Consider the following 16,676-nt stretch of genomic DNA (forward strand, 5'->3'; position numbering starts at 1 on the left):
GAAGGTCTGAGGATCGTTACCTTGTCCCCAGCATTAAAGGTTCGAAGGCTTGCATTCCTGACATAGTAGAGCTTGTCATTCTTTTGTGCCATGCCCATGTTCTTTTCTACTGGTTCTTGTGTTGTACTTAGCAGTTCTAGCACGTACTCTACCACTGTTTGACTCTCCTCTTTCCTCATACATCTCTCAACATTCTCAGTGAAGAACGGAGTGCCCTCCCATACACTAGTTCTGCTGATGAGAACCCTGTAGCCTCGTGAGGAACCGTTCGCAAAGGAAACAGAGTAGCCGGTAGACAGGTCTCCCGGTCCTCCTTGCGTTTGTAACAGAGTACCTTCAAAACTCGCCTGAGCACTGAATGCCACCTCTCTAAGCTATTTGACTGAGGGTGATATATGGAACTGCGTATTAACTTTACCTTGCACTTTTGTAAGAATGTGGAAGTCACTGAGCTGGAAAATACTGACCCTTGACGTGTGTGAATTTCTGCTGGAATCCTGACTCTGACGAGTACTGTCAAAAGCGTGTCTACTACCTCAGTGGAGCTGAGTTCTTTCAGAGGGATCGGTTCTGGAAACTTTGTAGCCGGACACAGCATGGTAAACAGGTACCTGAAACGCAACATTGGCTTTGGTAGAGGCTCTACTGTGTCTATCACAAGTCGTCTGAAAGGTTCTGATACTAAGGACACTACCTTTAGTGGAGCTTTCCATGTTTCTCCTTGTTTACCCGACTTCTGGCAGGCATTGCATGATCTCACAAAGTTTTCCACGTCTTTGAAACAGTCAGGCCAGTAGTATTCCATAAGCAATCTTTCTTTCGATTTGTTTATGCCTAGGTGGCCAGACCACCCACTTCCATGACAGAGACCCAAAAGGTACTCCCTGTACTTGGGAGGTGCGGCTAACTGATACACCTGTGCTTTTGGTCTCTGTAGTACCTATATTACAAGCCTCCTTCCTCATGCATTGTCACATTGCCCCTAGCACTGCCTTCTTTAGCTGTTACATGTAATTTAGCTTGGCTGACATCATTCTTTTGCTTGGCTGCCAGTGACTCTCGGTCCACATGTAAGAGCTGATCAAAGTTCACTGAGGCCAGTGACAGTAACAACCCTGTCTTGCATACGAGTGCTTCAGCTGCAGGCGTGAACTTTCACACATGCCTTGCAATACACTCTCGTTGAGCCGGTGAGCTTGCAGGATTTCCTCAATCGCATTTTCATTCCTCGAGCCTAGCTCAGTTTCTGTTGCCGAGGCTACCTTGTTTTCTACTTCTGCTGGAGTGGCTTTTGCACATTTAGAGGAAAGCGACGGAATTTGATGAGCTTCGGATCGCGTCAATGCCTGTAAGTTTCAGCCCCTTCTCACACAGTAACATCTTCTCAGAAGTCCTTTCAAAATTTCCTAGGAACAACCTTATGTCATTCCCGACTTCAAAGGGCTTTAACAGCCTGTCCATGTGGTACGATTCTGCCTGACTATCGTTCCAGAGCACCTTCACTCGCTCAAGACAACTCCAAATGTTTACTTTCATGGTGAAGTTGCTTTTTTCTTAACTCACAATCTTTCTCGTGTTCCTCTCTGTCCTGTTCTTCGTTCTTTCTCTCTCTGTCCCATTCTCTCTTTTTCTGGTTCCTCTCTTTTCCTAAATAGTTCTAACCCAATTCCAATGTCCTCCTCACTTGCCTGTTCGGAAATCAGCTTTAATGCTTCTGATTTAATCATTCCCTTGTGTACCACTAAGCCCAGTTCTTCACCGACAACCAACATTTTGTCTCAGCAGTTTCCTGAAATCCATTGTTGTTTTGCTGCCTTGGTCCCACTTGCTAAACACAACTATGTAAACATCACCTAGCTCACAATCAACAATCGAGCTTCCCTACTGTTCTAGAGTGAACAACCACAAAATGAAGCCTAGATAGTCAAAGCAAAAACCAAGCATTCACCGCTGCCAGCCAGTTGTAAGAGTTGGTGTCAGGAATGTCAAAAGGGGTAGCTGGCCCATGCCGTCGTCCGACTCATCCACACTAAGGAAGTTGTTGAAGGGAGGAACATGTTCTCATCGAGAACGAGGCGCCTGGCTTAATTTAAGGTATCTACATGAGGAGTGGAGAACGTTGCGTCTCATCAGTCTAGTATGAATGAATTGAAGCACACTAAGGAGCCGAAAAAGTCTGCTTGAATTCCTTCTGACCTTCCTAGATGCCTAGGCCAGAAAAATCTGCCATCCCACCTTCATCCAATCAGAGCGTCCAAAGTCGCCGAAGGATCTGCATTGAGGGCGAGGGTGCCCACAATCACTCTGGCACCTTTGTTCACTAAACACAAAGAAAGGAGGGCAGTTTCGTAGACAGGGCTTGTCACGCTTGACTCAAACTGGTGTCTCTTAGTTCCTGGGATGACCAGCAATTAGCTGGAGTGTCTGTCAAACGGCCTTAGCAGGTAGCAGTGGGTTGAGGAAATGGCGCAGAACACCCTCTTCCAGGAGCTTCCTTTCCCCATCGCTGGGGACAGTGGCAGTGTACCATCCATCAACACTATTTCGCCAAGTGTCTCACCTTGGTGTCGCCACTGGTCTGTCTGAGGAGACGTACTATTAACTTCATGAAGCGATCCATCACTTCCTGCATTAACTTTCATGTGGAGTTCATGAAGACCGTTTGTGCGATGCACAGTCAGATGCGCACAGGCTTGGGGGTACACTGCAGCAGGTGTTGCCTACAAGAAGCCTGAAAGCATAGCTGTAGTGCTTAGTTGACACAAGCACTCGCATAACACAGCGTCAACTGTAGAAGCAACAAACTGACTGGAGAGGATCCTGACATGTTGCACACTATGCACTGCCCAAATATGCACATTTAGATATGACAGATGCAGCTAGTGCATGGATATCATTTGGAGTATTTTTTTATCGATTTAGGCTTGAATTTAGGGCTGTGGCCCTTACACTAGAATGTACGGTATTTGTCGTACAAGTACATAATGTAGATTCCTGTAACCCTCTGGATTGTTACGCATATGCATGAATGTTCAAAACTTTTTATCCAGTATTTGGATCAAATAGCTTGTGGTTAGAATTGTTACATATTTCTATATTAAAGGGGCGCTGAACCACTCTTTAGCGAAGTGGAGAAAGGAAGTGATGTTGAAGCAGTCATTAACATCCAGGTAACTGTAAGAAGGAAAAGTGAAAATAGCATGTTTTTCAAATTTTGATTCAACATGTCATTTCAACATGTCCTTGTGCGACATATGACACATGAACCTAAACGTAGCTAAATGTCTTCATGATTTACCAATAAGAAAGAACTGATAAACAGTTTTTAAGTCCCTAAATCTCATCCCTTCAAAGCGACTGATCATGTCAAATACCTCTGTATTACATTCACTTCCAGGTTAGACTGGACATGTCAAATTGATAAAATTGCTGACAAAACTTCTATGTTGTTTCACTTTTTCTGTAGAAATTTGGAACATAGACCGAAAAAGTTGAAGGAAACCTTGTATTTAATGAACATTAGGTTGATTTTAGAACATGCTTGTGTTGAATGGGACCCCTTTACGGCCATATTCAAAGATAAATTAGAAAGGGTGCAGAAACAGGCTGTGGGGTTTGTGACTGGCAGTTATGACTTCCTCATAAGAATCTTTTTGCATTGCATACCAATTGGGCTGGAAACAACTACAACCTAGTCGAAGATTGCAGAGGCTTAAATTTCTCTTCAGCGTTTATAATAAGCAAATAGCAATAGATAAAGATAGGTATATTAAGCAACCGCTTTATATATCCTCAAGGCGTGACCATACAGAAAAAAAAATTAAGAGTATAAATGTCGCTTTGATGTTTTCAAGTTCTCATTCTTTATTCTATTAGTGTTTGGAATGAGCTCCCTGTGGATATATTTTTGATGCCTTGCTTCATTAGTGCAGTTGGGTCTGTTAAGCCACATGTCCAGTTTGACTGCACTTTGATGTTATAGAATCGGGACAATGTTTTTCTCTTTGCTTTTGGTGTTTGTCCTCTTCAAAGATACTTTCATATAGATTGTTTTCAGTACTGTTGACCCTGGTTGCCGATGATTATGCCTGCCCCCCTTTGTTTTCTCTCTCTTTCTTCTCTTGGACTCTCTTACAACAGTGCCTTTGGGTGATGTAGGTATTACCAATATATAAATAAATAAAAATGTCACTGATAGACATGGCTAGTATGTGTGATGCTTATGTGTAATCCACAATGGCATCACTTCTAACCCACTATGCCTGCTGTTTTATGCCTGCTGTCACTGAGGAAATCTTTAACAATAAAAAATGTCTAGGGTGGCCATCACAAATCACCTTAAGAGGAGGTACTGCCAAAATTGCTGGAAAAACAAACTTTCGCTTAAGCACTCGGAAAGTCTTGCACACCCTTATGTGAGAAATGATTGAAAAACTGGCAAGGCTTGAGCCAGAAGAGTATTCTGACGGCACAATAAAAATGAAGCACTAAACCATACTGGCACCTCATGCAATTTCCTCTAAGCATAGACTGCTTGTCTTTTTCACTCGCTGCAGACTGTGGCATCACTGTGCTGAGTTTTATTTTTAGATTTACATTTATAGATTACTAGTCTTGTCCCACGGACATTAGCCACAGTTGTAGCTGAGGAACCCCAACATGAAACAGCTGTGACTCATCCCACACGGACACCGTAGGGCCATCTTGTTGCCAATCAAAATTAGCTTGTGAAGGTCACAAGTTAACGTAAGTGGTCTGGCTCGTAAGCCTGCAGATTTGAGATTACATGAAACCCTCATTGAAACTAAATCCCCCTAGCTAAATCAAACTGATCTGTGGTCTCGACGCCAACACATGCACTTCAGTTCTCCAAGCCTACAGGGATGAGGTTCTGCCTAGTGCGAGCACTGAACTGGTAAATGCTTGGGAATCTTGGGGCCCCTGGGTGGCAACCTGGACTTGTACGTTGCTCTTCCACCATCTATGCATAGAGGCATGTATTCATACTTCTCTAAGCCTTCGCCCACTGATGCGACACAGGGAGCTGGCATTTTGACAGTGTTGCAGCTTTGGCTAGAGACGGCTCACACCACCACCAGCCATGGCCTCCATGTTTGGCCGAGACAGTGTGTGGCTACACTTTCATAGGCCATAAGTAAGTTGTAGACGCCGTCTCGAACGGTGCTCTCGCATGCAGAGCCGCTGGCAGCCGTAGCCACCACCGCAGCAATTCTAAGCCTAGCTGCTTCGACGTTTGCTATCAAGTTTCTTGCATAAAGGATGACGTACAGCGCGAAGGACAAGGACCGTGAGAGACGACATACACAGCATTGTAACCATCCTAGTAAGCTTCTTGCAGTTGTGTGCAGTGTTTTTTATCGAAATAATTTGCCGGTGTCAGCAATAGCAGCTCTCGCGATTGGCTTCAAAGCTCGGAAAGCACAGCGCATTGCATAATGCAGTTTCCCAAAAGTCAGCTTCGCCTCACTACACGAATGTTTGGTGGTGAAGCATACACAGAACTATTGCAGTGAAACAACAAGCGTGGGAAGAGGCAATTGTCACGGGAAACAGTATGTATTCCTTCATTATACACATTTGCACCCGCCATCTCCTGTCACAGTACAAGCACCAGTATGCCTAGTAAGTGCACTCGCAGGCCTTCGGAGCTTTTTCGGATGTGCCTGTGGCGAGTTTAGCCCTTAAGGGCAGTAAAAGAGATGCACACAAGGAAACGAATACCACAGACCTTCCTCGATATGTAATCGTATGAAAATGCGCGAAAGGCCCCTGTGCGCCACAAATCGTAAATCTCGTTTGACTGACTGCAGGCGCAACGTTATCAGATGCCGCTGAGCTGTGGAAAAACTTACGTAGGTCAAGCAGGACAGTGCTTCAATGAAAGAGCTCGTCAGCACAGCAGAAACCTAAAGAATGGCTATGGGAGTCATTTAGCAGGACATTGTAACAAGTGTCCCTGCACTCCCATATTTGAAAAAACAAAATTCATAGGGAAAGGAAAATGGAAGAGGGAAAGGGAAATATAGGCTTATTACATTAGAAAAGGAAATAAATGTGTAATCACTCCCTCTCTTGCCTTGTCGGGAAAAGAATAGCTTTTTTTGGATGAAAGATTATGATGTTGCTGATTTGCAGATGTTCTTGTGTCTGGTGTACGCATGCCTATGCTGAAAAAGGTATAAAATGGCTGGAGAATTTCAAATAACCTTTCATTTGGCAGTCGGCGTTTGTCTGGCATTTTTTTTTTCTTGTTTTATACGCACTGTTCGACCTCAGTTCTAAACATGAACCAACTAGCCCTCATCAAGATCTTACTAAGGCAAGTTAGTATTCAATTATCTTGAACAAGAGGGTGGCAGTGCATAAAAACGGCGCAGACACTAGAGTAGACATTTGTGTCCTCTGCTCTCCTCTTTTTGTTTTTTGTGTGCTTCCACTCACCTATTCAAGATAGCCTTTAGTTGATGCTAACATTTGTTTACAATCTGTCAGTGACTAAAAGCTCACAATGTCAATTCAGAAAGCTGTGCCCAGAGCAGGCCTTGCTTTGTTATGCTTGGAACTGTGTATTTATCTCCTTGCCGAATACTATTTAAAAAATTTTGCTGATGTAGCTCCCACTGGCTATTTTTAGCAGTGGTTGTTGCCCTTAAGTACTTCACTCTAAAAGTTGTTTCCACTTTTCCCCGCATCCCCATGGCACTTATTAGAAGATAACTTCTTCATGCTTTACAGTTTCAAATGGCTTTATTTTTGTGCACACCTTGCAGGTATGCTGCCGTCCCAGAGCCTGGTGATGCCTCAAATTCAGCTGCCAATGGGTGTGCCTCCTCCGCCTAACCACATGCTGATGGTGCCACCAAACACATCTCAAACGCTGCTGGGACCTGGTGCATTGGGGCTGATTCCTCCACCCTTAGGTTTGCCTGGGGCTGCTCTTGGCTTGCCCCTTCATCCCCCCATGAGTCTCCCGGTAACCTCCCAAGCAGCAGTGATGCCCAATGTCACCACAGCAAGCCCCGCTGCTTCCAGTGCACCTGCAGTAACTGTAACCCAGCCACCTGCTGCTGTAGCAGCACCTGTTACAACACCTTCTGCAACACCTGTCACAGAAAGTGAGGCTACTGATGTACCCATGGCCATTGACGGTGATGCAACACCCACCGATGAAGACGGCACAAGTGAAGCAAGTCGCCTTGGTATGATCCCCACTGCTTCTGGTGAATCAGCAGTGGGCAACAATAAGGAACCTGCTGAGAGTGTTAAACCTGCTGCGAATGAGTTCGGAACGGCACATCCCCCAGGCGGATTTATGCCGCTGTCTGCACCACCTGGCATGCCAGGTCAGTTTGGAAACCATGGTCTGCTGGCAAAGGAAAAGGTTAATGCAGTGCCAGCAAAGGAAGCAAAATCTCCACTGGCTATATCTAGTCATGAAGCATCCAGCGCTGATGCCAAGGCCACACAGTCTGAGAAAACTGATCCCGAAAACATGCAGATGGATGAACCTAGTTCAGGGCAGCAAGCTGCTGAGCCAGGGCAGGAAGCTTGTACCTTTGACTTACCTCCAGTTAGCTCAGCAATCCCAATGCCTGTTGGACTGCCTGGAATGCCTTCACTACCTCTTCCACCCAGAGCATTTGGAAGTGCACCTATACGTTTCAGGGGGCCACCCATGTTTCCCTTTGAGAACCCAGCTGATGGGAGACCCGGCATGGAATTTGGCCCTCGAATGATGGGCCCAGACCCAAGGATGATAGTTCCCCCAGCAGGCGATTTCCGTCCTCCCAATCCACGTGATCAGGCCATCCTGGGTGGGCCAGGGGAACAGAGGATGATGGGTGGCCCTTTGGAACAGCATATGCTTGATGGACCTCCAGAAACAAGGATGATGGGTGGTCCCATGGAACACAGAATGCACAGAGGCCCTGAACCAAGGATGATGGGTGGTCCACCAGAGCCGCGAATGATAGGTGGCCCTATGGAACCGAGAATGATGGGCGGACCGCCTGAGCCAAGGATGATGGGTGGCCCAGAGGAACTCAGGATGCTAGGTGGCCCTCCAGAGCATCGAATGATGGGTGGTCCGCGGGACCACAGAATGATCGGTGGTCCTATGCCGGAGCCCAGGATGATGGGAGGACCTCCTGACCATAGGATGATGGGAGGCCCACCTCCGGACCATCGAATGATGGGAGGCCCGCCTCCAGATCATCGGATGATAGGAGGCCCGCCTCCAGACCACCGGATGATGGGAGGGCCGCCTCCAGACCACCGGATGATGGGAGGCCCTCCTTTAGACCACAGAATGATGGGAGGCCCACCTCCAGATCACAGAATCATAGGAGGCCCTCCTCCTGACCACAGAATGATGGGAGGCCCTCCAGATCATAGGATGATGGGCGGACCACCAGACCACAGAATGATGGGAGGTCCTCCAGATCATCGGATGATGGGCGGACCACCGGACCACAGAATACTGCCAGGGCCGCCAGACCACAGGATGCTCAGGCCACCCGACTTTAGATTAGGTGGTCCCCCTCCGGATTTAAGAAAGCTTGGGCCCCCAGAACCGCGAATGTTGGCACCCGGCCACCGCATGCTGGCTCCTAACATGCCTCCAGTGATTGGGCCCGGTATCACAGACGTGAAGCCAACTGAGGGAAAAGGACCTGAATGCCAGGGAGAGAAAAACGTGCAAGACAAGCTCGTCGAGTTGGCTGAACAGAGCAGTAGCGAAAACGGGAAAGCGCCGAAGGAATGGAAACCGCCAGCTGGTGCACCGGAGCCACCCAGAGGACCGAACGGGCCAGCAGCTGAAGAGCGGCAGGGCAACGGCGAGCAGCCATGGAAACAGCCTGGTGGTTTTGGTTTCTTCGGGCCTTCTCGGTCAAGATTTAACGAATCGAGCTCTGAAAGAGACGGCGAAGAAGGCGGGTTCGGCGGTGAGAGGGGTAACCGACGCGTCTTCACAAATGTGTTCGGTGAGGCTTCCGAACGGCGACGAAGCAGCGGCCGCGAACGGAGAAGCCGCTGGTCTCGAGGAGAGGAGGAAGAGCGTGACTCCCGGTCACGGTCTGAGCGCAGCGAGCGAGACCGCAGCGACCGGGACCGGAGCGAGCGCAGGGACCGGGACCGCAGCAAAGACCGGGGCCGTAGCAAAGACCGGGACCGCAGCAAGGACCGAGACCGCAGCAAGGACCGAGACCGCAGCAAGGACCGAGACCGCAGCAAGGACCGAGACCGCAGCAAGGATCGGGACCGCAGCAAGGACCGGGACCGCAGCAAGGACCGGGACCGCAGCGACAGGGATCGCGACAGGGATCGTGATCGTGACCGTGATAGGAGCGAGCGCGACAAGGACCGCAGTGACAGGGACAGGAGCGACAAGGATCGGGACCGCAGCGATCGCGATCGGGACAGAGACCGGAGCGAGCGCAGCGATAGGGACCGTGACAAGGATCGGGACAGAGATCGGGATCGTGACAGGAGTGACCGCGATCGAGGGGACAAGGATCGGAGTGACAAAGAAAAGGACAGGAGTGAACGAAGCAGAGGGGACCACAGCCGAAGTCGAGACCGTGAGCGGAGCTCCTGCCGAAGCCACAGCTCGCCTGACCAAACTGCACCGGGAGCTGCCACTGCGACCGCAGAGACAAATGGCGAGGTGAGCAGCAGCAGTAAGTCGAACGGGGGAAGCAGCAGCACTGTGGAAGTGCCTTTGCCGAAAGACGTGGAACCCAAGGGCCCTGCCGAGTCGGAAGCACCCAAGGAAGCTGCGGAACACGCAAAGCCAGAGGTGAAGGCATGATCTCTGCGTGGCTCGCTTCTTCTCGGCGTGATGGCTGAGTGAAGACTACTTTGAGTGCGTGAGTGTGTGATTGTGGGAGCGTTGTGTACATAACAAAAGAGACAGCTCGGCAACATGGGACGAAGCAGGGCTTTGCCCGGGCCTGAGAAAAAAAAATAATACAGAGCTAGGCTTGACGGACTGCCCGCGTGCAGCAAGAGTCGCCCACCGACCCTGCGGGTCGCAAAACCAAATAAAACGAAAATAGCGCGCTGCTTGTTTCTGTTGCACGAAACATGCTTTGCCTTTTTTGGTTTGCCTGCACCTCCGCTGGGTGTGCCTCTGAAGAAACAAGATACGATCAATGTTACTCCTCAGGCTCTTCCTTCGAGAGAAGCTGTCCGCGATGCACCATCAGCAGCCGCAGGGTAAGTGGCGCCCGATTGACACGACGACTCCTGCTGCAGCCTCGACCCCTGCCCGCCGGACTGTGAAGTGTTGATCGGCCACGGACGCTCAGCGGAAAGGTAGACGCTTCCACCAAGGCACGATTTCGCGGTCCAGTTATAGCGGCTGCTTTTAAAAGAACCAGACTTCCCATCGTTTTGCTCTGGGAAGGCAGACAGTGAGGCCTTGCCGCCTTTTAATCTTTTTTTCCCCCTCGCTTATGTGTAATTTGGGGCGATCACTTTCTGAGGGGTTCTTTTTTTTTTTAACGTATGAGTAAGGCGGTAACGTTGAGTCTAAATGCAGTCGTGTGTAGTGTACGCTTTCTCGGTAGAAATAAATACTGCTTCTTGTCCGCAGCGTTCTTCCAATATGGTACGCGATTAAGCGAGCGGCACGTTTCAGTAATCGAAGTTTTTAGTGGCTACTGCTTGCGTGTAAAGAGCTTTTTAGAACACTTGTGAAACACTTCGTCTACACGAGGCGTGGCCAAACTGCAACCCAAGACCAGCTACTTGGTCAGGCAGCAATTGTGTCCATTCTCAAACTGCTGTTAATATCTGTATGGTGTGACTCGTCGATGAAAGGGCTCGCCTGCCACTCCCTACTGAGGAATTAACACATCAGAGTCCCGTCCTCCAGTTCATTTGCAATGCTGCTTCATCTCTCTCTCTCCACACACACACACACACCAATCGCGAGACTTCGAGCCTTGTGTGTTGGACTTCTTTGCTATGAGTTGCATCGCTTGTGGTAGAAAGCCGAGCAGAATGGTGTGCTGAAATGATCGCGCCAGTGCAAAAAAAAAAAAAAAAAAAATTTCTTGAACGCTCAGAAGGGAATTGCAAAAATTCGGCACCGATGGCTGATGTGTCATGCTTGGGTTTCTATTCTGTACATTGTCACATTAGGGATCTTATCAACTCTGATTGGCCCAGAGGTTTATTGGGGCCTCTGATTGGCTCAAATCAGTTTCCTACAAAAATTACCAGAGGGAATTCTGGCGCTGCAGTCGTTGCACCACCATGGGAATTATGGGAAGTACATGGATTTGCCTGATCTTCGTGCTTGTGGATTCATACGAACGTTCTTGTGGCTTTGTATATTACGCTACATCAATATTGTAAATTTCAGCGCTATCTTTGCTCTTCGAAGTGCAGAAGACACCGGGAACACGCACAATTGCTAATAATTGCAACGATTGAGCTTGTCCTGGTGACCAAATCGAAACGCGCCAAGCGTCTCGCGGCACTGGCATGCCCGCGATAAATTGATAAGGGCGTTTCATTCGCGTGTCGGTACATGCGTCCGTGGCTTAATGGTTTCAATGTCGGGCTTGTGTGCTAGAGTTTCTGCGTTCGAATCCTGTCGTCGGGCAATTTTAGTGGTCTTTCATTATTTATTGCACAGTACACTTGAAAACGACGAGTTTACCAAGTCACAAAGCCGTTTGAAGCCATAAGGACGAAGTTTAGGCAAATCCATGTACTTGCCATGCTGGTACCGCTCCCATTGCAGCTCCCGTAGACACTAGCGCCAGAGTTCCCTCTAGTAAATGTACGAAACTGGTTTACCCCACATAGTTTATATACAGGGTGTTTCAGCGAACATTTCAAAAATGTTTACAAATTTGTGGCAGATAGCACAATTCTAGCCCATAAGCTGGTCTACTCGAAGAGGCGGACATTACTTGCACAAGAAATTGAAATGCGTAATCGACTAACAAAACCCCTTAATTTAGTTATGGCACATATTTTGGCACAAATCAATTTTACAAATTCTAGCGGGTGAGACTGCAAGACTATCCACCTGTGAGACTATCCACCTGAAAAGAATTGTGTGGATGACACCATTTACGAGATATTCGCCGTCAAGCTTGCTATAAAAATGCACTGTCGTACCACTTCGAAACGTTTTATGCATTGAAGCACCAAAGTAACTGGAATGCCAATGCATTCCGCAGCGTTCGGGAATCGATATATCAAAACTGGTGTCATCGTGAGAATTCGTTCCAAGTGGATCCGCCTTGCGAACTCCCGGGCTAGAGTTTGTAAATTGCAATATGTGCCATAAGTTACTTAAAAACTGAATGAATCTTCATTAATTGGTTGGTAATATATTTCAATTTTTTGTGGAAGTAATGTCCGCCTCTTCGAGTAAACCAGCTTATGGACTAGAATTGTGCTATCTGGCAAGCAATTTTTTTTTTTTTTTCAAAGTGTTCGTTAAAACACCCGGTAGATTTAAATATACACACCCACAAACGGAACGTCACTGCTACCAATGGCCTCGGCGGCACATGTTGGCTCGCATTTTTAGAGCGCACTAGCTTTGGGTCGCGTCAAAAATGGGATCGCTAGAAACATACCCGATAAGGAAAAGTGGTGGTAACTCGCTAAGACACCTCTTCGTAAGGAACCAAGTGAACGCAGTTCCCAGCTTCCACATGAGCGCGTGCAACGAGGGAGGAGCGTAAATGACGCTCTGGTAAAGCTGGTCATTTTGCTGTTTATAAGCAATCCTTTGCAAGGTTCCGGTTTTCTCCAAAGAATTTAAGCGGACGAGAAAGACATCGGCGAGGGCCGCAGTAGTGCGACAAAGCAGAAGACCTCGAACTTTCACCCATTTTCGTCGTACATTACACAAAATTATCATTGTCTGTGTTTGAGGCATGATGCGCATTTCTCTTTTTTTGAAAACATGGAAAAGGCCATCGAGCTGCTGCTTTACTAACATAGGGATAGGACGCGCGACCCAAAATTCCTTGGGGCGCAGGCTCAATGCTGCCACACCCGCCGTGGTTGCTCAGTGGCTATGGTGTTAGGCTGCTGAGCACGAGGTCGCGGGATCGAATCCCGGCCTCGGCGGCCGCATTTCGATGGGGGCGACATGCGAAAACACCCGTGTACTTAGATTTAGGTGCACGTTAAAGAACCCCAGGTGGTCGAAATTTCCGGAGTCCTCCACTACGGCGTGCCTCATAATCAGAAAGTGGTTTTGGCACGTAAAACCCCATAATTTTTTTTCAATGCTGCCATGACGTTCGTAAAACCGTATATAGATCGGGGCGCCGTTGGAACGACATGCTGAGAATCTGATAAGATTTGTCTTGGCAAAAACCCCTTTGAAGAAATAAAGTCGAGGCATTGCGAGACTCGCGAAGGACATCCGAGCCGATGTGCTCCAGCTGACATCGCTTTCGCTCTACCTTTCTCGCGTATGTAAAGGGCGCCTGCGCACAAGTTCCTTGCAGGATCTTGCCTTTCGTGGAGAACGAAACATGCTAAAGGTAGTGCAAGGTATGCGCGCAGAATGAGATTAGCCTTTTTGTACCCGCCGTTTTCGTAGTGAACAAATGCCACGTGAATTAGAACCGCGCAGCAGTCGCAGATGTACATTTGCGCTCACAGTGTGCAGTGAGGTGTGATAATATTTGTCAGGAGAGATTGCAAATAGTTGTGCAAACATGTCTAGCGGAGTTGGCGTCGACGATTGGCAGTCATTTAAGTAAGTGTCAAGAGCAATAGATGCTTCCCAGCAAGGTTTACATCTTTGCAACATTATCCGATTGTGCTGTGACCTTATTTTCCATCTGTACTGTAGGATTTCTTGAAAACTTCCTTTACTAACTTCCTTAACGCGCCGCTTGTTTTAAATGGGTCTGTACGTTCGCTGTCACACACACTGCCTGCATTTTAGCATGCAACCGCTCGGTGTTTGACATTGTGTATGGATACTCCTTGCCAAACGCGTGGAACGTAACTCGTACCGCCGCATGCGCACGTTCGAATACCTGCATTCTCTAAATCGCGTACTTGAGTTAACGAGCGGCTCGCCAGCCGCAGGTTCGTTAGCATTCATAAAAAACTTAATGGCCAATCTTCGATGTTGCATGGACAACGAATGACTGTGGCATAGGAACCCATCTGCCGACTGTAGGGAGCAGCGTGTCGTGCAGCATATACGCGCTTTTCACAGTAGCCAAAAGCAATCTAGGCGTGTTAGCCATGCGACAAAATAGGGGGTGTTACGGATCCTATAGTATTTCGTCAGAAAATGTGATATCTGCGGCAATAACTGCCGCCGACTAGCGCGACGTCTCGCGCTGCTGCCAGAAGTACGTACAATGGCGTCAGTACTGAGCCTACGACTGATTGGAACGAGGATGCTTGAGTACTGCAGCTGATGAGGGCCGAATACCATGGCCAGAATACTCGTATGAAGCCAACTGACCGCGCCCTCCCACTCATTGTCCCTTCTCAGTGCCATGCACTTCAGACGCCTCTGAACACGTGAAATCCAGGCGTTTCGCTGACTGTATAGAAGACCGAAGATGCGTGCTTAACATTGTATAGCTATAGTGCGTCAGGAATCGCCGGCAAGATTGATTTGTCGTGAGTGCGCAAGAGAGGAACCGTTCAGGCCAGGAAAAATATCGAGCGACATTACGTGTTGTTGGCCATTGCGGCAATTGCTAGCGTGCGCGAATCTTGCATCGGAGTGTTCCTATCCCTTTTTGATGCGGTGAAAAGTTTGTCGAATGTCTTAGACCAGCTACTGTTGGGTTCGTGGCGCATTGCACTTTGTGGCTGACTCGGTACGCAAGAGTAGGGAGGTATGCATGGTTTTGGCGCGAATTCCCCTGGATCAGAGGTTTGTGTGCAGTTTAACGAAAAGCAAGTTCTCCCACCGTGGCTGCTCGATTCCTATGGCGTTCTGCTGCTGCTCGGCTCACGGTCGACTAACTGTAGCATTCTGAAGACTGCTCGTATGCCGAACATTCGTTGCTGGTCGCGCTGAAAATAACCCTCCGCTGCGGCGTCTCGCAGCCCGTGTATTGCCTCAATGAACTAATAAAACAGTTTTTTCGTTAATGGCAACATGATACTGAGTGTTGTCAAGCGTCGTTATTTAGTTGCCGTATAGCACAATCCGCTGTCCCTTGCTCAAATGTATTCATCACTGTCACGTGTTTCGCGTCATTTGAGCGCAGTATAGTGCACTCACGAGCGAAAGTTTTCGAGACCAGTGGTGTCGAAAAACAAGAAAATTAATTTGCAGGCACAGTATGCCGGCTGAAATCAAGTGCTACAACTTACGTGTGCGTGTTCGACCGATGTAGTGAACGTTGCAGGGCTCTGCTAGAAGAAATTTTAATTGTTCGCTAATGCCGCGGTCAGGAAACTTCCTTTCGCGAATGTAGTACGCTGCAGGCGCTGGTATTGCCTTCGTTTTGACCAGATGACACTGCAGTGCACGCGTGCGACTTAGTGTTCGCTGGCATCAAACCTAACTTTCGTTTCTCATGTGCCAAGCAGAGAGCTAAATTTGTGGATACACAAATAAGCCCACCAAGTGTGTCATTTATTTTAACTTGCGCTGCCTTGAAGCACGCCGATGTCAAGTGATAAATTAACAAGCCCCGCCCCGCTACGTTACTTAATAATGCAGCTAGTCTCATCACCCGGAGAGAAGCCCACGAGAAAGCAATCGGGCTTTAGCATTTGTGACGTTGCTTTACTTTTCTACACAGCATGAGCTTCTATAACCCGATATATATATATATATATATATATATATATATATATATATATACCCTGCGAAACCAGTCACTCACGGAGGACACAATAGGAAACGAGCCGATGACCTCGTCAGAGCCATCCCCGACTGCGACGGTTCATGGCAAACAGTTGAGCTATGCCAAGAGGGGCTCTGCTAGAGGGGGACATTCCTTCACATCACCTGACAGCCCAAAACACTTTCGTCCGTTTTCTTTTGTGTGTGTCTTAATTTGCGGCAAAAACATGCCCATCATAAGCCCAAGCTGTCACGTCTGCACCGGAGACGGGGTCATTGTGCTTCCCCTTTTGCCTGTTCTTGCGAAGTGATATGCGTGTGGGTTTTGGACCAAGCTCCCCCCAGAAGAGCTCACAACCTCCGGATTGGCGGGACATGTCATCCATCTCCTGACGCCAGATTGGGGGAAGGCGACAGGACCAGACCGACGGAGGGTTTAAAAAGAGGAGACGGTCACTTGGAAGAGAGATCGGCGGCTGGAACTCGAATTTGAACTTCAATACTTCTGCATCATTCTTGTACATAATGTAATAGAAATGCGTGTTTAAAACGTGGGTGTCTGAACCAGCCCCACGTTCCCTCACTTCTCGGTGAATGGACATCTCGCATCCTCGGAGCGCCGGTTGTAACATTACTCGTGTGGGTTTCGCATCCGTTTGAAAAGCTCATTCACTGATTCTCCAGGTCTACCAAGTTCTCGTATACAAGTGGACGATCTTCGATCATCACTGCAGTTTTAACGTAATTCTGTAGTGTTTCGGTTTATTTGCACGTGAAACCGCGAAAGGGACAGTCAGTTAAAAGCTGTTATTGACACCTTAGACATGCCCACCGGTAAGGA

At 48.1% G+C, this 16,676-nt stretch overlaps 1 protein-coding gene across 4 annotated transcripts in view; it reads left to right on the forward strand.

The window, feature by feature from the left end:
- Nucleotides 1–10,613, forward strand: part of Isha (Insulator su(Hw) mRNA adaptor) — a 148,746-nt gene extending 138,133 nt beyond the window's left edge. For all 4 annotated transcript variants that reach the window (XM_055065856.2, XM_055065858.2, XM_050169864.3 and 1 more), the window contains one exon: nucleotides 6,792–10,613. In XM_055065856.2, the coding sequence (XP_054921831.1) occupies nucleotides 6,792–9,832 (3,041 nt within the window). In that variant the 3' untranslated portion in view covers nucleotides 9,833–10,613. The remainder of the gene's footprint in view (nucleotides 1–6,791) is intronic.
- Nucleotides 10,614–16,676: the final 6,063 nt, after the last annotated feature.

Source organism: Dermacentor andersoni, chromosome 6, assembly GCF_023375885.2.
Source record: "Dermacentor andersoni chromosome 6, qqDerAnde1_hic_scaffold, whole genome shotgun sequence".
Taxonomy (NCBI): Eukaryota; Metazoa; Arthropoda; class Arachnida; order Ixodida; family Ixodidae; genus Dermacentor; species Dermacentor andersoni.